At 39.6% G+C, this 23,168-nt stretch overlaps 1 protein-coding gene across 6 annotated transcripts; it reads right to left on the reverse strand.

Moving 5' to 3' along the window:
• Positions 1 to 336: 336 nt before the first annotated feature.
• LOC6046068 (protein tramtrack, beta isoform) lies at positions 337 to 17,662 on the reverse strand. 6 transcript variants are annotated; one of them, XM_038263710.1, is made up of 6 exons: positions 17,533 to 17,662; positions 17,016 to 17,179; positions 3,672 to 3,805; positions 3,290 to 3,607; positions 1,983 to 3,226; positions 337 to 1,920 (listed from the first exon to the last, which is right to left on the reverse strand). In XM_038263710.1, exons 3-6 carry the CDS (start codon positions 3,750 to 3,752, stop codon positions 1,317 to 1,319), a joined length of 2,247 nt encoding a protein of 748 aa, XP_038119638.1. In that variant the 5' UTR covers positions 3,753 to 3,805; positions 17,016 to 17,179; positions 17,533 to 17,662; the 3' UTR covers positions 337 to 1,316. The 6 variants fall into 6 exon arrangements, with proteins under 6 accessions (XP_038119638.1, XP_038119637.1, XP_038119641.1 ...); XM_038263709.1 differs by having other exon boundaries at positions 17,380 to 17,662; XM_038263713.1 differs by lacking the exons at positions 17,016 to 17,179; positions 17,533 to 17,662 and adding an exon at positions 16,518 to 16,802.
• Positions 17,663 to 23,168: the final 5,506 nt, after the last annotated feature.

Below are 23,168 nucleotides of genomic sequence, written 5' to 3' on the forward strand. Positions count from 1 at the left end.
TTCCAATGCGTTCAAAACATTGAAAATCTGACAAACCTATCAAAAGTTATACGCACTTAAGTGTTATTTATACACTTTTTGGAGGCCAGATCTCAGATATTTTGATGAAAACGTTGTCCAAATATATCATTAAATGACCTTTCCAACGAATGTGAGGAAGGCACCAACCATCTAAGGGTGGATTAAGTAACGTTAGTAAATCTCAATCTGTAGATAGTGCCTCCCTTAAGGTGTACACGTGGTTTACCAAACAAAAAAAAAACTGTGGAACGGTAAATCCTGATGGACAGTGTCCTAGAAAACAGTGATATTATAAAGCGATTTCCAGGTAAACAAACCAAATTTATTTTCCGTCTTATTGATAATTTTATTACAAAGGAGCTAGAAAACAAAAAAAAAAAAACATTCCTTACATTTTAACGCTTCGTGAAGATGTTAAATGTGTCATTATCATTTGAGAGTATAGTGTTTTTTGATTTTGCCTCAAAAGTTGGTTAGTTTCACTAACAAGAGTAAAGAAACAGTGGTGTGGTAACATGCTCGATCAATAATTATTTTTATATCTTAATGCCTAGCAAAAACTTTGTGTCAATAGTTTATTTTAAATAAAAAAAACAGCTAAATTCCTTATTTGTCCTACTTGGTATTGTCTTTTTCACGTTTCACATCTTTTTTTCTTCATAATTACATTACTTAGAGAGGTTATCGTATTGTATGTTTAGATTAAAATCTCTTTTTTGGTTATTTTTTGCTAACTTTTTTAATAATTATTGTAGAAAGGCACTGGTACAAATATAATTTTCTTTTAACGATTAAGTGAGGCACATTGCTTACAGACGATGAGATGGGGACTGTAGTGTCTTTTACAAGTTTTTTTTTTTGTTCTAGAGAATAGTTGTAGACTGTAGTCGAATATGGTTTTCAGGACTAGCAATTGGAGGTTTAGTAACGATTGCTTTAAATTTTGTGAGGTAGGTAAAGTACTCAACACGAATTTGAAAATAAAAAAAATGGGTTTCTTTGGCTTTCAAGGTCTTTGGGATTGGGAAGTATTGTGCATTGTAGTACGTTGAAATTGATTGAAGTTGTTGTTCAAATTAAGTCTATACGATTGAATGACTATCACAGCTAGGGAAGTAGATTATAAACAACAAAAAAGTGAAATTAAAACCTTCATATGTTAGGGACGTTTTGACTATCTTCAATAGATCTGTGTAATAGCTTAATTGTTTACTTTAAATTAATGTCTTTTATGAGAGTGGTTCCGTTTGATTGTTTGATGTAGCTAGCTACCGCGTTTCGACATTTGACTAGTTTTACAACGCAGCGCCGTTTGGCTTGGCCTCTTCTGGCACAGAAGCTCCCTCGTCCATGCGTTCTGGGGAACCGTTGTCCAGCTTTTTGGACGTCGAAGCTGAGGTTCCGTTGGCACCGCTGTCCAACGTTAGCATTGGGTTGTTGCTCAAATCCTTTGGCTGGGATAGTGTGGCGCAAACATCGGCGGGCATTTGGGAGGGCGGTGCGGCCAGCGCCGTTGAAATGGGTTGGGGAGCGTTGAAAAGCATCGATTTGGACGAGAACGCGGACTGCATTGATGCGGCCTGCTGGAGGAAGCTGGGAATCACGATCGAGTTTCCTTGGGAGGTCAAATTGGCCAGCAGTTGGTTGGTGTGGTGTTGTTGTTGCTGCTGGGTTGACATGTTTTGCTGGTCGTTCATGATTTCCTGCTTGATCAGCTGGTTCATCTGTCCCTGGTCGTTGAGCAGCTCTTGCTTGATCATCTGTCCGAGATTCGCCTTGGAGCGCTTTCGCTTGGTGTCGGGATCGCACGGACTTGGCGTTCCCGGGTGACGGTAGGACACGTGCTTCCTCAGAGCGTCTTTGCTGCGGGACACGTGCGAACAAACGGTGCAGGCGTATCTGTTTAGAATAAACTTGGTTTGAATTTGAGATCCGAATGGCATACCTGATAGCTTACTCACCTAACGTTCTGATGCGTTTCCAGGTGAACTCGTAGGTTGTACTGGTTGCTGAGCTGCTTGTTACAGATGAAGCACGTGGCGTACAGTTTGGTGGGTGGCTTCTGTTGTTGTTGCTGCTGCTGTTGCTGTTGGGGGCTGAGATGATGGGCGGCGGCCTTCAGCATACCGCTCGCCCCAACCAGGTCCATCGCCATTGACGGTGTGATCGTGGTGGAAGACGAACAGGTTGAGGAGGAGGCAGCGCCTGGCGAAGTGATTGCATGGTTCAGGGCTCCCGTACCGGGACTGGGGTGGACAGATTCCAGAATCAGATTTTCGGGCGTTTTCGATGCAGATTCGTTCGTTAGAAAGTGATGGGCTAGGAAGGATGGCTGCTGGTTGCTGCTGACCGGTGTCGCCGTGGGTGGTTTGCTAAACAGATGCAGCTGTGACAGCGACTGGGAACTCGGGGGAAATGATTTCAACGATTGGAGCAAGTGCTTGTTGAAGGAAGCAGCTGCTGCTGCCGCCGCTGCGGCTGCCGTCGCCGCCGATGCGGTGGTTTGGGTTCGGAGATTTTCCGCAATCTTGTCGATTTTCTTTCGTTTGTTTTCCTGACTGGCAGATTTTTTCGTCGAACAAGTGTTCAGGGACGACTGCTGCTGATGCATTCGGTGCTCGTCCGGATTGCTGGAGGGAGTAGATGGTGCGGTGGAATCGTGGTGGAGATGGTTGGTGTCGAAATTAAATTTAGGACTAGTGTTGGCGGATTCTGTCTCGTTTTTTGGTGTGTTTTGCTGCTTCTCATCGTCACTGGCCTGACCAGCAGTGGTACCGGTACCGGTGGAGCTGTTGTTCTTATTATTAGCATTGACGGATTGTCGATCCTCTAAGCTCGTTCCACTGGGACCGATGTTGGTGCCACTTTTGTTGTCTCTATTTATAGCTTCGCTTTCCTCATTCATCTTCCAAAGCGCTTCGTTCGCCATCATATCACACTTCTGTGGAAGAAATCGTGAAAAGAGATCTGCCGATTTATTCGTCCCAGCACCGCCACTATTGTGGTTGTTGTTGGTGCTGTTGTTGCTATTGTTGTTTGTCGCAAGGTTTAGCGCTTGCGGGAAAAGTGGCGAGTGGAAGTTGAACGGGCGTGGAAAGAAGGGTTCCCCTGGGGATTCCATCTTGATGGCGGCCTGGTAGGGCGATGGAATTTCCGATTCCCGCGAAGAGGCCTCCGTCGTTGGTGTGGTAGATTTGTGCGAGTTCTGTAAATGATGGACGGTTTACTGAACACGTGGTCGCGGCTAAGAAAGACGGTCGATACTTACGCCACTAAAGTCGGCCAGTCCCTTGATGCCCAGCGTCTCGGCCAGCGAGAGTAGGGTTGATATCTGCTCCTCGTAGACATTCACCTCGCCCGAGTACATGAACGTGAGCAGAGCGACCACGGCGGGAAAGGACGCCCCCGGCAGGACAATCACTGGATACAGGGGACCATCGAGCGTTCGGAACAGTTCCGAAAAGAACGTACTGCACGCGCTTAGCACTACCCGGTGGGCTTTGATGTTGCGACCTTCGGCTATCAACGTTACGTCGGTCAGATGCGACTGATCCAACAGCAGTGGCAACGAACTGAGTAAACTTGTCTGTGAATTCAGGTGAAAAAGCAATGTAGAACCAAATCGACCTTTCCCCTAGAGAAATTTTCACCTGATGATTATGCCATCGAAGGCAAAACTGCTGGGGACTGCCCCCGTTGGCCGTTCCACCGCCATGCGGTTGCGTGTCCATGCTGCTCCGATTGTTTTCACGACTGGTGGTGCTGGCTCACTTTTTAGGCCAAGCTGAAATAGAAAAGAGAAACGATACACTCATCGATCTACGTTGATCATGATCCTTCATCCTTGATCCTTGATCGACCACCTTCGTTACGCACATTCACACACGCAATCACACAGCAGTGACTACTCACTGAGCGACACTTTTCATGTGCATTCCGTGTAATGTTCGAGGGAAAAACAGGCAGTTGCGAAAAAGCAATAAAATTGGACGACCACTTGTTACACACCCATCATCATTAGGCGATCACAGTCTTTGGCGGCGACCGGAGACCAAATCTGTCTCCCCTCTCTTGCTCTTCAAGTATGTATTCCGATGAAGCTGGGACGAATTTGGATTTGATCGAGTGCTTTTCTCCTGGTGGCAGTCGGCAATCCATCAACGGACGACGCGACGACGACGAATTGAGTTTGAGGAAAAATAAAAATAACGCACACGGTGACCATCAGCCAAACTCAACACAACAACTGTGAGATCGGAAAATAAAGGACAGCGCCGCCGTTTTGTATATGTGTGTCTCCGCTGGCTGATGAAAATTCTCCACACGAACGAGCGGAGGAAAATTGCTGGTTGTCACCACACACAAACACCCGAGAGCAGCTAGCGCGCCAGGCCAGGAAAAGTGTGAACGACACACGACACGACGATGATGATCGCGGAGAAGGAGGCAGAGAGATCGCGCCAAACAATACGGAAAATCGAGCGCGCGCGCTCGGACAGGATTGTGTGCGGCGAGAGAAATTTAGAAAGTGCGCTCCTTCGTCGCCGGTGGAAAAATAGAGATCGGCCCCGATAGTAGCAGCTACTAACACACCAGGCCAGCGGCAAAAAAAAAGACAACTAGAAAATAGAGAAAGGGGCAGCCGCGAATCCAAACGAAAACAAGGCAGAATTATATTTTATACGCATTGTATTGCAAGCCGAGATCGGGCTAAAATTAGATAATTTAATTATATGCTACTTGGGGCCACTTCACGCCACACATCTAATAAGGAGAGACATGATCGCGTGGTCAATTTGGACAGGGAGAAAGTAGCAAGAAAAAAAACAGCCAAACGACCGTTTGTCGACAATTAGACCTAGGTGAGAAGTATGCCACCACCAGTGCGGAGTGAAATATGCCGGAAAATTATGAAAAAGCTAACGATCATTCAGCGGCCTAACGATGCGAGGAAACTTTTATTCTTTTGTAGCTGTTTATGAAAGCGGTGGGGTGCTAATATGATTGTCTCATTTGCAGATTTTAAACAGGATGTTTGATCTCCGCTGTGTAGCTATTTTACTGCCCATCAAAAACGCATGTTGAAGAAAGTACCTACATGTTTTGCAATGTGTCATGTCTAACCCGAGCAGGTGTAAATAACAAGGGAAATGCGTACCTTTCTATGGTATCTGACATCGAAAAAAAAAAAAATGAAAAAAAAAAAAGTTCGGATAAAAAATTGGTATTTAAAGCTGTGAGAAGTCTAAAGATATAAAACTTTGGTACTTTTGGTGGTATTTCCGTATTTTTTCCGAGCTTGTTTATTTTTAGTTCTCATTCCAATAACCTACTTTACATCATAATGACAACTTAAAACAAGTGCTTTGGTTAACAAGTCATTTAAGCAATTCTTTACTAAACTGGTCGATTTGTGCATTTTTATTTTATGCAGTTTTCATTTTGGATCAAACTTCGTGGGGGCTTTTCCTATGACTAAAGAAGCCATTTTATGCCATTGGCTCACCCATACAAGTCTTCATACAATTTTGGCAGCTGTCCATACAAAAATGGTACGTACATATTCGAAAATTTGTATCCTTTGAAGAAATTTTTTGATCGATTTATTCAAATTTGTTCAAATAATCGAATAATCGGATTTTTTTATGTACATTAAGCGGTTTCAAACATTTTTGATAGTTTTGTCACCTCCATTCAAAATCGAATAAAAAAACCAGGTTACAAAACTAAATATTTTTTTTCAAAAAAAAAAAAAAAACAAAAAGTGCAATCAGCTGAAATTGGAATATTTTTTAGCACGTTAAAGTTTATTCAAAAATCATTTAATTTTTTGTGAATTTTCGATATTCAGTAAAAAAGTTTTTTTTTTGGGAAAAAAAAAGTTTTTCCCCAATCTTACATTTTTGAAAAAACTAATGATTGCAATCAACTTTAAAAGCGTAAGATAGGGGAACAGCATCTAACTCCAGCGTGCCTCTAATGTTGCCGTATCAGCACTTTGACGTTCATTTACAGCTCATGAAAAGCTTTTTCAACTGAAATCGAGTGATAAAAAGCTCAATAAGAAGTTAGCAAGCAAGTTTATATCAACAGTTTCGCAAAATACGTTTTTTAAATAGCGAAAACCACCAAATTGGATAGAGTTAGGTGCGACTGCTTAACCTGCCAAACATACGATAATTCCCCGAAACGAAACGAAACTATTGGCACTACGCCCCCCGGGGCATGGCCTTCCTCTAACGTGGGATTTCTGCTCCAGCGCCTCTGACGAGACAGGAGATAATTCCCCCTACATTCCCATTAGCCTGTCTCATCGAGGAATTCTAGATTCTAAATCCTTTTTTTTTCAAAACTTTTCTCAGAAATGCTCATTTACCCTAAATGCCAATTTTGCTCAGAATAACCAATGCATGCTACTTGTAGGAAAAATTCGAATTCAGCGGCCAAAATTACTAAATAAGAAAGATTAATTGAACTGCTTGAAATGTATTCATATACCTATTCATACCCCATCTAAGGAACTTGTAAAACAAAAAAAATAATTTAATTTCAATCCTATTAAAAAAAAAAAATAATCAGAAGGTATCTTAATTCTTAAAGACATTGTAAAAGTTATAATGCTATTTTTTTTTTCAAAAAACTGTGTCATGGCATGACAGCCACACTTTTTTTCTAATGTTGGTACCTTTGCGCGATTTTGACATTTCGGGCGTGCACCATTCGTAACGCCATCTTCACTTAAAAATCTGGATAAACATTTGTTGGACTTTTTGTCTGCTCGCTGAGCAATCAAATACTGACAATAGAAAAATAAACGTTGCCTAATTAGTTTATAATCAATTGCTTGAGGTTTTTTTTAAATGTGAAACTGTTAAGTGTTGGTAACATTTCCTCGCCATCGTGCTAACTAATTGAGTTAAGAACGCCATTTTGTGTAGCTCACATTGCCTCACCTTTTGACCTTCACAGATCCCCAAAATTCGATTTCAATCCTGAGATATTCAACGAAATCCGAAAAAACTCCGTGCGTTTCTGTCACTTTACATATGACAGTAGTTTCAATCTTGTCGTGTTATCTTGTCACTCCCTGAAAATTCATGTAATCAGGGTTACCAGGCTAAAATTAGAAAAATCTGGCAAATTATCGATAAAAAAATCTGGAAAAATCTGGCATACGAAAATCTAACCATTCTGAATGATAAAGGATTGGAAGGATATGAATGAATTCAAATGAATGTAGAATTCGAAGATATAACTGGCTTCTGTATTTTTTTATCCGGCTGAAACTTTTTTGGTGCCTTCGGTATGCCCAAAGAAGCAATTTTGCATCATTAGTTTGTCCATATAATTTTCTATACAAATTTGGCAGCTGTCCATACAAAAATGATATATGAAAATTCAAAAATCTGTGTCTTTTGAAGGAATTTTTTGATCGATTTTCTACTCCAAGGAACCTTCCACCCCAGTGTTTGAACTGTCGACCTTCGGATTGCGAGTCCAACCGCCGCCAGCGATTCCACCGGAGTAGGCTTGGTTTGGTGTGTTGTTTGTACTTATGGCATGGAGACGACTCCTACACCTGGAATGACTTAACGGCCTAACAACCAAGGCCGGGACCGACATTTTACTTCCTCATCCGATGGAAGGTTGCAGCAGATGGGAATCGAACCCAGAATCATCCGCTTACAAAGCGGACAGCGTAACTATTCGGCCACGCACTGCCACTGATCGATTTGGTGTTGGTGTTGAATAATTAGTTGCTTTTTCAAATTGGGCAAACATGTGCACTAACTAAAAAAAATGGAATACTGCGACTATTTTCAAAAAAGTTACCTAAAAATGGCTATAACTTTAAAACGGTGCACTTTATGAAAATTTCACTAAAGTACTTTTTGATTGCAAATTAGATTTTACATCGAAAAATGAAGTTGAAATTTTTTTGTGAGCGAGTTGTGGCGCGCGGTTATAGCGGCAAATAGTGTCCAGGGCATTCGTGGAAATACAATGTCCCATCCCAGAGGGGGTCCCGGAGTACCAAACCTTCTTAGCATGGTGCTCCCAACGAATACAACCAAATCTCGGAGCGTATGGTGGTGTGTCCCCACGCTTCTTCTTCCCCTATCGATTCAGAATTGTGTTGTTGTTCGAACACTTAGTGCTCAAACTCAACCCAATTCCGAGTCATCTCTGCGATACGGCTTTACGCAGTAGGCCTGGCCGCTTTAACGCTTGTGATGTTTCAATGCATTCCGATGCAATGGCGCACTACAAATGTTAATAAATGACAAGAAGAGTGCTAGGCGTCATCTAACCTAAGGCACTCTCCAGGATCCCTTCGAAAGATTGGCTGCGCTAGGGTCTGATTAGATTAGATTAGATTAGAAAAATGAAGTTGAAAAATTTTTGCGACCAATATTTCGATTTTTTGAAAAAATAGTGTTGGTTCGAAAATTCATAACACGGTCAATGATTTTTTGCACAACCTGGAAATTTCTGAAAAGTTGTCATTTTATGTCCCCTAAAATATATAAAAAAAAATTGAAAACAGTTTTTTTTGCAAATCAAGATTTAGTGACAAAAAGTGAAATTAAAAATCATCAATTTTTTTTTACCGTGTATCATTTATTTTCAGTGTAGTCCTTATCCATACCTACAACTTTGCCGAAGACACCAAATCGATCAAAAAATTCCTTCAAAAGACACATATTTTTGAATTTTCATATATCATTTTTGTATGGACAGCTGCCAAATTTGTATGAAAAATTATATGAACAAACTAATGATGCAAAATGGCTTCTTCGGGCATACCACAGGCACCAAAAAAGTTTCAGCCAGATTAAAAAATACAAAAAAAAATCGAAGTATCGAAATCTCAGAGAATTGCTCATAATGGTCAGCCAAAACAAAACGTTTTTGTTATTGTTTACATTGCGTGCTTTCGTTTTTGTTTATTCAATGTCAAAAATTAAAAATCGTTTTTCTCAGAACGTCGAAATGGCGGGTGCGACAAGATAGCACGACGACGTCGATTTAATTTATCTTCTTCTATATATATTAGGGTGTTTCATCCAAACAAAAAAGTTCTCAGAATCAGGCAAACCGAGGTTCCCCTAGTAGAGGATACCCATAGGGACTCTCATGCCAAATATCAGCCCATTTGGTTGAGAATTGGCCTGTCCCCAGCGGTTTAAATTTTACATGGAAATTACTATGGGATTTTTGTGCTTTTCGTTCAATCGTTCTTGCAGGTCTGGGGACAACATGGATTCACTCGGAATAAAGACAGGTGTGTAGGGGATGGTCCAATGAACACATTCCAGAAGGAATTAGGCTTGTCCATTCTGTCCCCAAGGTGCGCATTGGATCGACGTCCGGTGTCTCCAGAATCATCGATTCACCCTTCAAATGTACGCATTGTCCTTAGTATGCTATGACGGCTAGGTGAAAATTACGACGCCCCATGTCAGACGGTGAACACGTGGCAGAGCATCTACTCGAGTTTTGGTTCAGAAACATTCTTTAAAGCACTAAAATTGTAATTATTGATGTTCCTGGAAGAATTTCAACTATTCTAAATAAAGTAAAATGATGATTATGTGTTAATAATGCAATCGATGCCTCTCCACGTGTTCACCGTCTCATATGGGGCGTCGTGGTTTCACCGTCTCATATGGGGCGTCGTGGTTTCCACCTAACCGTCATAGCATACTAAGGAAATGCGATGCTTTTGAAGGATGAATCGTTGGTTTTGGAGACACCGGACGTCGATCCAATGCGCACCTTGGGGACAGAATGGACAAGCCTAATTCCTTCTGGAATGTGTTCATTGGACCATCCCCTACACACCTGTCTTTATTCCGAGTGAATCCATGTTGTCCCCAGACCTGTAGGAACGATTGAACGAAAAGCACAAAAATCCCATAGTAATTTACATGTAAACTTTAAACCGCTGGGGACAGGCCAATTCTCAACCAAATGGGCTGATATTTGGCATGAGAGTCCCTATGGGTATCCTCTACTAGGGGAACCTCGGTTTTCCTGATTCTGAGAACTTTTGGTTTTGGATGAAACACCCTAATATATATAAAAAAAGATTTCGACGGTTTTGTTCGAACGCGAATCAATTCAACACGGAACGTCGGATCGAGGTGCTTTTTGTTGCCTTGGGTTCGTAAACATCCAAGGAAGGTTCTTACGCCAAAAAGTTACAACTTTGGCCACTCTGGAACCGGTTCCGGAAAATCTTCAGATTGTATGGGAAAAGTTACGTAAAATCAAATTTTGATCACAGGAGGCTGAATAAGCAAAAAGGTTAAAAACGTCAACAAACGAAAAAAGGCAGAACGAAGTTTGTCGGGTAAGGCTTGTTTATTTATATTTTTTTGGGATAATTTTGTACAACAAATCTAAACTTTTGTGTTTCGTATGTTTAAAGGACCTTTAAAAAAAACTTTAGAAGTGTTTATGAAATCAGATGGTCAGTAAGGTCCAACAGTTTTATATTAATTTTTATACGTATTTTTGGCAACACGCATTTTCCAAAATGGCAAAACGTGATGATAATGTTATTAAAATTTCAAGATGCCAATGCATTGATTTGTTCAGTGCAGTGGCATCAACTCTCCGATAGTATAGGACAAACCAAGCGATCTAACAAGTGTCACACCTTTCTGTGTTTACAATTGTGTCGTGTTTTTTTTGTTGTGGGGGAAATGTCTCTGAATTGTGTTATGCAGGATATATAAGCTCCCCCCACTCCCACTCGACATCATGTGGCAGGTCTTTTCGGTTTGGGATTTGTCTTGCCTTGTGTAGTGGGTGTATTTTGATGTTTTTTTTTCTTCTTTTTTTTTGCTATGGGGATATAGAAAAGTACATGAAAACATACCTCCTGCTCTCTCTCCCTCAGTCTCTTCTGTGTGTCTGTGTTCAAGTGTGGGTGCGTGTGTTGTTTCTTTTCCGCGGTGATCGCGTCCGGGTCTCGTGCCACTTGTCGTTATCGACCCAGTCGACCTAGCGAATCCTTCGGGGTGGTGGGGGGTCGAAGTGTTTCTCTTCTTTCGGCGGGGGGTGAGTGATTCATGGGAGGTACTCATTTTTTTGTGTGGCTCATTTGGGGTCGATCGGTTTGGATATTATTCCGACCATGTGTGTCTGTCATGTGACCATCTTGGACTAGGTTTTTGGATGCGCACGATTTAGTCACCGAAAGTGCTGCTGATGCTGGCCAAAAGTATGCTCTCGTTTCTGCGGTGGCCGGCATTGTATCCATCTGGCAGTGTTGTTGGGTGTGTGCGCTCGTGGAAGTGTTGGTTGGTCATTCACTGACGAGTGTGTGTCGTGTTTTTCTTCTTGTGGTCGCATTGTGGGAAAACAGTCGGTTTAAATGGATTGGAGTTTCGGTTGAACTTTTCTTCTTTTATTTATCACAGTTATTTTAGCTTTTTTAACTTATAAAAATGTGTGAACATAATTCTGTCAATTCTGTCGACTGAAAGGAATGAAGTTCATCATCGGTGGGCAGTATAGCTGACAATGGATATCAGTAGCTGTTATTTATGCTGATTTCAATGTTAAAATCACCCAGATCCAATTCGGCATTCTTTTTCAAACAATCTGTCCATAGTGCACAGCCGTCGACGCGAACGCGACAACGATGGGCCACGGTTGACGAAAAAACACGGACACTCCTGACGATGATGGTTCGTTCGCTCACTCTCTCTCGAATCTCTGCCTGCAGCAGGCAGGCAGGCCAGCCAGGCGGTTAGTCAGTCGGTTCAGTTCAGTCAGTGTTGTAGAGGATTCGTATTTTTAAATTTTCCATACTCTCACTGCTGGCTGAAAATCGGTACCACTGCTGATAGAATTTCTTAAAATAAACCGCGTCAGACAAAAGATGGTGATAACCACCTCTGGTATGTGTCCACTCGCCAAGAGAAGAGCGCGCCGCTGGGTCCGAGAAGAACCGGGTTCTCTAGCGCTCTTCACCAGAAATCGCCGTAAAAAATCGAGGAAGTTGATATTTTTAGGGCTTTCCGCATCCGACCAGCAAACAACCACCATCACCATCAGCAAATCTTTTGCGACGAAATGGAAAATCGGCCAGCCAAAAAACGGTGATCAATTTCCACACTTTTGTTCATTTCACGTCTCACGTTTTCGTTCGTTCGTTGTTGATCTTCCTCGTCGGTCGAGAGACGATCGAGGTTACGAGACACAACGCGATTTATTTTCCCCCATGGAATGGTCGTCGGCGTCGTGAAAAATCCACCGAACCGAAAGGATGACCAAAGGGCCACAAAAAAGGTGGTGTTGGAGCGGGGCAGCGCGCGGAGCATTGCAAGAGTGTGTGATTAAATGCTTACGCGAGATTATACGAAGAAGTGAAAAGCCAACACAAGAGTTGGCTTTCAAGACCTGGCCCGAGAGAAAGGGGCGGGAGAGATTGCGAAGATTGGAGATACTCCGGGCCCGGTACACGGTAGGTTGGAAATGTTTGGATCCGGGCAAAATGTTGGTTTTGTTTAAATTATTTATCAACAACATGTTTTTTTTTGCTCACCAAATAACCTTTGAAGTAAAAGTAACAATTAGTACTTACAGTCCTTCTTTAAAATAATCGGGAGTATAAAAAATGATTTATCAATTGAATTCCCTCAGTCAAAGAAATCTAAAAAAAAACTTAATTCAAAAATTTCTTCCAAAACATATAAAAAAAATTAAAACAAACCAAAAATGAGTTTTTATGATAAAATTTGCCATCTTTTTTTTCTGTGCGTATCCTTCCTCGAGCCGGGACCGTGGTGTAGGGGTAAGCGTGGTTGCCTCTCACCCAGTCGGCCTGGGTTTGATCCCAGAAGGTCCCGGTGGCAAATTTTGAGACGAGATTTGTCTGATCACGCCTTCCGTCGGACAGGGAAGTAAATGTTGGCCCCGGTCTAACCTAGAGGTTAGGTCGTTAGCTCAGTCCAGGTGTAGGAGTCGCCTCCCTGGGTCCTGCCTCGGTGGAGTCGCTGGTAGGCAGTTGGACTCTCAATCCAAAGGTCGTCGGTTCGAATCCCGGGGTGGATGGAAGCTTAGGTGTAAAAAGAGGTTTGCATTTGCCTCAACAATCAAGCCTTCGGACACCTACACGGAGAAAAAAGAGTTCTCAAAATCGTGAACAAGCGTTCATGAAATTCGGAACCACGAACAAAGTGTTCAAATTTCATGGTACGTTTTTCAAAATCGTACCATGGAATTTGAACACTTTGTTCGTGGTTCCGAATTTCATGAACGCTTGTTCACGATTTTGGGAACTCTTTTTTCTCCGTGTAGTTTCGAGTAGGAATCTCGCAATCGAGAACGCCAAGGCAATGCTGTAGAGCGAATAATTTGATTTTTTGATCCTTCCTCAACACTCTACAAATGTGTTAAACTGTCCCTAAAACCAGCTCTATCAGAAAAATATGAAATTTTAATTTTGAGAGATATCTGAAGTAACACGAGAAAATGACGGAAAAGCAGTTGGAACTATTCAGCTAATTCTCAGCTACCTATCAACACTTCTGGACTTTATTTTTATTAGGTAGCATTGAGTGTATCCCGCTTACTCCGATGGATATTGACATTGTGAAAGGGATAAACTCAATGTTTACATTTATTTATTTACAGTAAAAAATTTGTAAGTTTGAAGGTTGAAATTTTTCTGACATAAAAGATGTACCTCTTCCGGATGATTTAATGGTGAAATTTTTTAGCTGTTGTATTACAACCAATGGCAACTGATTTTATGTTAAAAAGTGTAATATTATTGCCAATGAATTTCTGCATGTACCATTTTCAAATATTGCTGTTACCAATTTCATTCTTAATTTATATAAGATTAGATGCACCCAAAATTTTGTATCTTTTAATTCTGTTTTTTTTTTTTAATTTGTTTTAAAAAGGTAATATAATAGTGGAATTTCTCGTTTGTTTGGCAATTCGCTGCTAACTCCGTCCTATTAGATGATTTTCACTATTTAAACAAATTATTTTGTAAAACTGTTGATAAAACTTTGCTTGCTCACTTCCTATTGAGCTCGATTTCATTTGAAAACGCTTTTTATGGCAATATTAGAGGCACGATGGTGCAAGATGCAATGCAATAACACAAAAACGAATTTATTTAATTTTCTTGAATTTTCAAGAAATTGAAAATAATCAAATTGGTCGTATCACATAAACTAATTAACAAATATAGTGTATTCGAAAAATTGAAAGCACGGCTCGAGTCCTCGAAAGCAGTTTTAAGGAAAATTCAGTATTTTAAACAAGTTATGTGCGTTGTATACGCTAAAATCAAAGAAAGCAAGCAATCTGTCGAGTTCAGAAACTGATTTCAGTTAAGGCCGATGCAAATATTTAAAAAGTTTTTGTCCCTCGGCCCTGGCCGAGGTCAAGGGGGGGGGGCAAAAAATAAAAAAATATAAAAATTTAAATAACAAGCCGTAGTCTTCATATTTAAATGAAAAAAAAAGTGTTTTAAAATGCATTTTACACTAGTTCAGTTGTTTTGCAATCATTAGTTTTCAAAAAATCTAAGATCTGAAAAAACAAAAATTTTATCGAAAAAAAAAGATTTTGCATCGAAAATTGCATTTTCAAAAAATCTTAAGATTTTTTAATAAACCCAAACATGCTAAAAATGATTTTAAACGCAGAAGAATGTATTTTAATTTGATTTCAGCTGGTTGCACTTGATTTTCCATTGAAATTTTGAAGTTTATTGTAAAAATTTTTTTTTTGCCCCCTGATTTTTCGGGTCAATTTTGAAGGGGGACAAAAACTTTTAAAAATATTAGTACCAGCCTAATCGGAAGTTTTATAAGGATTATTAGCGTCACGCACACCGTAATTTGAATCAGTACTTGGTCTTATTTTTCAGATTAAGGATGGTTACGGTTAAGGAGGTTAAGGAATTATAGTTATCATTAAAAAAACCAATAATTTTCAAAGCCTCGCATTAGTTTTCAAAAGACGTAAGAGCCATTGGTAAACGAATCCCTTTTTGCATCGGTATTCAACCTAGATAAGAAAAACCAAGTTCGAAAATGCTTATGAATTATGAAATTTTGTTTCAATTTGGAGAAAAACGAAAATTAGTGTCGGAGGTGTCGGTGGCTCTTAGAAAATTCATCCAAGAAGCTTTTGATAGGCATTCATTTGCTTAGGGATCCATCGTACAACTAAATCGTATAAAGCTCTAGCATGTGCCCACAATTTAAAAATGTCATAAATCTACTTTGAAGAGATTAATCATTCATTTTCAAAATTTAAAATGTGTGGCATTTAATCAAAAACTGACAGCCCAGAATCACAAAAGAAACTTTTTTTTCGATGGCTTAGTTTTGATTGTCTAGCCTAAGATTCGAATATCCGAAGTCTCATACAAACCTTCGGATAATCGAAATCCGTACAACTTCGAACCTTCGGATAATCTAGGCTTCGGAAAATCGAGTCTGGGCTGTATAACTATTTGAAGATTACAGCTTCAGAAAACGGGTGCCGGCTCATATTGATGATTCGTCAAGTGGGTATTGTAAACATGACAATAGCCAAATATCAAAAAGTTCATTTCAGAAAGCATCATTCTTTTTTTACGGTTTTTCATATTAAAAATCGCAAGCATCTGATTTTTAAATAATTTTTGTGAAAATTCTCCCAAATCGTCGGATAGTTTGGCGATTTTCGTGTTTCCTGATATACGCGTTGCAAGTTAAGTGGGTTGTAAAAATAAATAGAAACAAACCTGTTTATGTATTGTTGGTATTTATTGATGTTTGAAACCATTTGTTATTGTGTACAATTTCTTCTCTAGCATTAAATTTCTAATTTTGATAAAATTGAAAAAGATTTTTTGGCTATGTCACTGCCAGCATATTCCCAAGTTCATCCAGACATTTCCAACCCACAGTGTCCAGCGGAAAACAGTGGTGTGCAAGTATTGTGTCCCCCCGTTGTTGCACACGCGCCGCCACACCAATCGCGAGAACGAGACGATTTCAATTGTATTCCCAAAAATATCCATAAAGTAGCCCAGAATGGCTTCAGCGTGTATATCACACCTCGGACACAACACTGTTCCTTTTTCCCACCTTTTTCCACACTCATCAGTGGGTTTTTTTTTGTGTTCGTGTGTGTGTGTGTGTGTGTGTGTGTGGATATTTATATTGTTATTATTTTCCCCATTTTCATCTGATGGAATGTACTTTTGCGACTTGCGACACTTGCAGCAGCACCAGCAATGACTTGTTTCTTCTACGTTGTTTTTGTTTCGGTCAGAAACTTCCACCGCAGCGCTGTCGTTTTTTGATTGAGTAAAAACGAAATTTATTTATAACTGGTATTGAATTGAAAATTAAGAGCAAAAATCGAGTGTCACCAGTGCCGGCCGTCGTCCAACGACTTCTTCGGAACTGCTGTTGCCACACAGAGTTGCTGGGAAATTCAATTATCTTGCTCACCACACTCACTGGTCAACTGGTCTTCGGTCACACGAGTAAAAGTCAAGTCGGAGGTGGAAAACTGAGCTGATTTGACATTTTTTTTCTTTCTGCTCGGTGATGGTGCGATTTTGTCTTTTGAACGGAACTGTTGGAAAACACTTGGCTTGTTTGGAATTTATTCAGCACCGGTTTTTTTTCGCTTTGGTTCTTGTTACGAGTACCGAAACCGTTCAACGCGACAGAGAGGAACCACGAACGATACACGACGCACTGCTTATCGTAGACATAGTTGATCGGTGACTAATTAGCTAATGAGCTCAGGATCCGCGCGAACGACCCACATGTGAGAGAGATACTACGGCGCTTGTACTACTTGTTCAGACACACATACACTCACTCACACATACACAGACACATATGTGGATCTTAATTCAAATACACACACACACGTGGTCGATGGTGGTACCGACTAGGATCTCGGTGAGGAAAATGAAAATATGGGTGACGAGGATTAGCTTTGATCACCTTTTGATTTACGCACGCACGAAACAGGAACAGGATAACGACACTGACTACTGATTGGCTCAAAAGTTCCGTCTAACTGACACGACTTATGGACTGCTGGCTGTACTAAGCGTAGTAGAGAAGACGGGCACTAAAAGTTGGTCCGACGCGACGATCACCACGTTCTGCAATAAATAGATTTGTCGAAAAAAGTGCCAATGCTGGGCCCACCGAACAGCAGAGTCACAGTCGCGACGACCAGCCGCGCTCAGCTACTATGACATCTCCCAAAAATCCAGGCCGTATTGTACTATTTTTAGTCTTTGGTGGCCTGGAGAACTACTACCACCACACCCCAGGCTACTACTAGTCACCGTGCCCGTACTAGTCAACGGTCGAATCGCACGCGTGCTCATCTATCTCTGTGACTGTGTTTGTGTTTGTGCGCGCGCGCGCGAAAGAAGAAGATCTGCGCGCTCTTTGCGATCTTCTCAAAAGTGTCTTGGACACTAAGCCCCGCTCAGCCAGCTCAACACACCACAAAACCGCGAGTATTTTCCATTCCACAAGCGCGCGCCTGGATCGTCGTCGCCGCCGTGGTGTCCCCCGGGGGTTCAAAATGGACCGAGCGCGATCGCGAGTTGGCACCTCGCACCCTGACTGATGACCGAAAGCAACTGAGAAGCAGCTGCCCGATTTCCCGAGGAAAAATCTGCGGTCTTCTCGACTCGCGAGAAAATTCGCGCGCGAGATCGCGAGAGAAGGACTGAGAACATGCGGGCGTGTTGTGTCCTGGCCGCGAGATCGTTCAGATGTTTTTCTCTATCGGGAATGCAGTCTCCCGAGATGCTGTAGTGTTGTTACTACATCGTTGCCTTCGTTGGTATGGTGTTTTATTTGACTCTGATTACTGCTCGAAAGCGGAATGTTTCGAATGCACGGCTTTCTGAGCAACAATCAAAATTTTATAGAAACACTCTTTTGATAGTTGCTATTTGTTTCGCTGAAGGTTCACTCTAATCTATTTGTAACTTGTAATTTATTTCGTTTTAGATTTATTTTACATCACATATCCAAAAATTATAAAGTTTTTTTTAACAGGATTCCTACATACGATTTTTTAATTTTTTTTTGCCTAATTTCATATTCGATGGAGAGGTAAATTTTTCAGTTGACAGTTGGATGCATGTTTGTTGCCCAATAAAAAAAAACAATTGTTCGACTTTTCCAATTTATTACAATTTCTTTTTTGCAAACTTTAGAAGCATGCCTTGGGAAAGATATTACAGTTTTTCAAACATGTATTTCGAAAAAAAGAGTAAGGTCGCAGCGCTTGCTTTGAGCGTATCCTAGAGCTTTTGTCTACAGAACAGTTGTCCAACTTAGGAGAGGCCAACTTTTGGAGAGGCGGAAAACATTCGAGTGATAAGACCTTGCAAGAATATGGTTGGAATAACTTTGATATTTGATTATAAAAGTGGTGAAACTGTATTTTTTGTATTAATTAAAATTGCAATCAAAAATTTTACAATATTAATATTTAAAAAAAATTAAAATGATTCGAACAAAAAAATTTATTTGAAGAAATAAATTTGTAGATGTAGATTTCTATTTCTAAACTTTTTAATTTAAATACGTCTGCCTTTTTAAGGTTTCTAATCATCAACGATCAGGCACGTCAGAACACTTGGTATAACTTAATTGTCTAAAAGTTTAGGTTTAATCTTATTTTATACTAACATAAGCAGCCATGTAGACATTTTTTGAATATTCTAAACCCAGCTTGAGAAAGTTTGAATACCAATATATTGAACCATGAACAATCGCTGTCCGAGTAACATTTAAGGTTTTATGTAGCCAAATAACGTTTTAGGATATTTTTCAAAATCACAATTAAGTTGATATTGGTTTGAGTTTATGAAAAAAATGAGAAAAATACTCAAATTAAGGTTACGGCGGTAGACCCATCGGACGTAGCTCCTGAGACTCTACAGAAGATCCAGAACATCACCACATATCGGTAGACTAGTCCCTGAACCTCCCTGTGGCTATCCAGATATGATCTGTGATCAAAAACCTCAGTCAAAATCGCCTACCTCATACTCGTACGGCGTTGAACACATAGGTCTTAACTTGACGAAGTTTCGGACTGTACTGTACTTAAAAAAAAACAATGCGCCATGGGTTTCCTACGTACTTAGGATCTTTTGAAAAAGTAAGCGAGTAAGCAATTTATAGAACTTTATATACATATAAACAAAAACTTAACAGATAAATTTATGTAAAAATTTTCAGTACTTTTCAGTTTTCAGTTTTCGTAGAACAAAAGGAGCTTAAAATGTTCTGTTAAATATGGGAAAATATTTCAGAAACAGTGGGCAGTTCAAGAAATATTTTTTTTCTTTATACCAAAATGTTGTAATATTTACTCGACAAAAAAACCTGTTTAAAAATTTTTAGAAACTATTAAAGAAACCATTTTCATAACTCAATAAATAAAATATCATCAATTCATATACATCAAACCAGGTAGAAAAGTCCATAATTTTTCATATAAATTCATACAAATACCGAACGATACACAAAATAAGGTTCAAGGACTATTTTCTACTCAGTTTGGTTAAAGAAATTTGGTTCTGAATAAATAGCACATCATCAAATATAAACTTAGTAGTTTATTAAATAGTAATAAGTGTTCAACTTTTCTCATACTTACAATATTTTAACCATGTTTCATTTCTAAGTTTCACAAAGTATATTTTAAGTATGCACTTCCTACCATCACAACATTCTCAACACCAAACTCCACCTGAACACTGCAACTCGGATGCAACAACCCTGCCGCTGCCACAGCTGACTGCGAACTGACTGCACCGAGTCGGAAACCGGAAAAAGCTTAACCATTCGATGAGCTTTTGCTGCCGGCTGGCCACCATATATCCTGCAGTTGGTTGTAAATAAGCTCGTATCGAAAGTGCCCTAAGAAGAAGGCAGCAGCGCATGCACAGCAGCACGGGTTTTGCATCGCCATATGTAACCGAATGTAACGAATAGTAATCATGTGCCGAAATGCGCGAAAAGTGATAGTTTCTTGTGTCTTTTGAGCATATCGCGGGAAGATTTGTAGCTAGCAAAAATGTCCGGTTGCAACATTATATCTGTTTTGGGAGGCGGGTTAAATCTCATTTGACAATTCTTATTGGAATGCATTTTGGGGCTTTTTTCTTTTTCTGATCAGTTCCGCCCACAATTGTCACAGGCGAAAGGCACGTGTGTCGCGAATTCGAACATATTGAACAGTTTTCATGTGCATCAGATGTAGTTACATAGTTTTACGAACATAGATTTTTTTTTATTGACGCTAGCAAAAATTTATCATGAATTCTTAGTTGACATTTCACTTCAATTAAGATTACGGATAAGATAAATTTACAATAAAACATCTATTTCTTAAAATTATCTCACTTCACTGCAAATATTTGTTGCGATATTTGTTTAATAATGACAGAGCTAAATGTTCAAAAGCGTAAAAATTTGAACATTAAATAAATCAAAATGATATTTAGTGATAAGATATTGTGACACCGGATTTAACAATTTTTTTTTACCGAATGATACTTCAATAAAATTTTGGGCAGCTGTTACTTTATGTTATATCACTCAATAAGTATTTGAAAAAAATGTGGGTTCTTCTTACATTTAGAAAATTTTTCTAAGCAAATGTCTGTAAGTGTGTGTGTAGGGATGGTTATAAAAATGAAAAATGTTACTCCGTTTTTTCCGAACAGACTAGACGGATTTTGTCCGGATCGGTGTTTTTCGATCCTTCTCCTTCCGGATACTGGAATATTATAAAAAAAAACACTCCCAATACCAAGTTATGATACATATTTATACGATATTTTCAAGGTTCAAGTTCCTTGGGCATGAGTAAGGACCTCGACGCCGTTAGCAATGTTGGCTTTAAAATAAAATTTCGTGATAATATCACTTCCCCCCCAGCCAACATTTTTGCCATGCGAAGCGGGCCTCGACGCTGTGTCTAGGTTTAATTCCTAGCTAGGAGCCATCAGTGTCTTAAGAGGTGGTCCCAAGGCCGAGTAGGAGTTCATGAAGCAAATTAGTCGTCTCCCACCCCTTTTAAATTGAAAAATGAACTCTGAAACCAGCGCTTACTCACAACAGAAACAGAGGCCTCTTCTAGGCATTGTAAGATAGAATAGATTTTGAAATTTATTTTAAAAAAAATATTATTACGTAACATTTTGGTATGTCAAAAATTCCATAGAGTCTCGGTCAATCAATAGTGCGATGATATCGGACAAAATTCGTTAATCTGTTGAACTAACGGTTTTCGGATTATGGTTGTATCGACCATTGGTGCGAATCGAGGGTCTACTGGAGCCTTGACGATCAAATGGAGCCTAACATTTCAAAAGGGCGCATGGGTTTTGTGAACAGGAGTGTGTCTCCTTCACTCAAATGACAGTTTACATAAGGTATAATAGAGATGCACTCTTGTTTGCAAAGCTCTATGCCCTAATGAAATGAATGGCATGAAATAGTCGTCTTAATTACTAGTGTTAAACTTATGAACTGTTCATTTATGTTTATTGGTTTTTGGAAGCGGCAAGACTGGTTTTAAAACAAGATCCTTTACCTTATTTGACGTTATAATAAAACATTCGGGGATTTGAGATTAAATTTACTTTCAGACAGTTTAGTTTAGGTTGTTGATTAAAGTTAGATAGTTTTCCGTAGATGAATAATTGGACTTAAATGATTAGTTGATTTGAACGAAGTGTAACATTTCATTGGCAGATCTGTTTCTAGTTGTAATGTACGACAAGACTATTGACGGACGTGACAGGTCGGCAGTTAGTTTTCATCTTTTTCTCTAGTATTTTTATTTCCTTTAAATTTGGAATACATCATAGGTTACTTTTGTATAGATCTCCGATTAGTTACATTTTCTTATTTAATTAACTAATAATTTAATTTATTCCGGGCCTTCTTACTTTGAATCACAATTTCAGATTTTCTTTATTCAGTGTTAAACTTAGATTACCGTAACTGCTCAAATCATCCAAGTTCTTACTACTCACATCAACACTAAAAACATAACATAACCTAACCTAAAACTAACTTAATCTTACCATAAACTAAACCAATCCTTGAATCAAGGTGTATTCAGATATAGCACATTTTTCCCTGAATTTCAAACATTTTTCTTGAATCTTCTGATCCAACATTTTTACTTCTGCTAATTCATGAACCTCACTTGATCTAGTCCAGCCAGGAACATTCAAAACCATTTTGAGTACCTTGTTTTGGACACGCTGGAGCTTCAATTTATGAGTTCTAGCGCAACACTCCCAAACAGGTACTGCATACTCAATAACGGGGTAAATTATTTGTTTGTAAACTGCTAGCTTATTTTTCAAAGATAACTTTGATTTTCTGTTAATTAAAGGATACAAACACCTGATGAGAATGCTGCACTTGTTCAATATTTTATCTACATGCTGTCGAAACAATAGTTTCGAGTCAAGTATGAGACCTAAATATACAACTTCCTTTGACCAGGGTATTGAAACATCATTCATTTTAATCAAAACATCATCCTTTGGGACAAATCGGGCCGATTTGGAAAGTGGAAAAATGATGGTTTGAGTTTTGGCTGCATTTATGCGAATTTTCCAGTCGCCAAAGTATTCGGAAAGAACGTCAAGACCCTTCTGAAGACGGCCAACTAAATATCTGGTTATTTTACCCTTATAAATAACGGCAGTGTCATCAGCAAAAAGTGACAACACACCATTACCAGGAAGAGTAGGCAAATCAGATGTAAAAATATTGTACAGAAGTGGGCCAAGAATACTTCCTTGGGGAACCCCAGCATCAATGTTGAATAATCCAGAAGCAATCCCATTCAGAAAAACCTGAACGATCTCTCCGAAAGATAGTGCTGGATAATTTTGATAAGATACATTGGAAAACCGTATAAATACAGTTTATGTATCAAACCATCATGCCAAACATTGTCAAAAGCCTTCTCAACATCCAACAAAGCCATAGCAGTTGATTTAGACTCAAGCTTGTTCTGCTTGATGATTTTAGTTACTCTCGTAAGCTGATGAGCAGTATTATGCCCCTTTCGGAAGCCAAACTGCT

This window comes from Culex quinquefasciatus, chromosome 3, assembly GCF_015732765.1.
Source record: "Culex quinquefasciatus strain JHB chromosome 3, VPISU_Cqui_1.0_pri_paternal, whole genome shotgun sequence".
NCBI classification, from domain to species: Eukaryota; Metazoa; Arthropoda; class Insecta; order Diptera; family Culicidae; genus Culex; species Culex quinquefasciatus.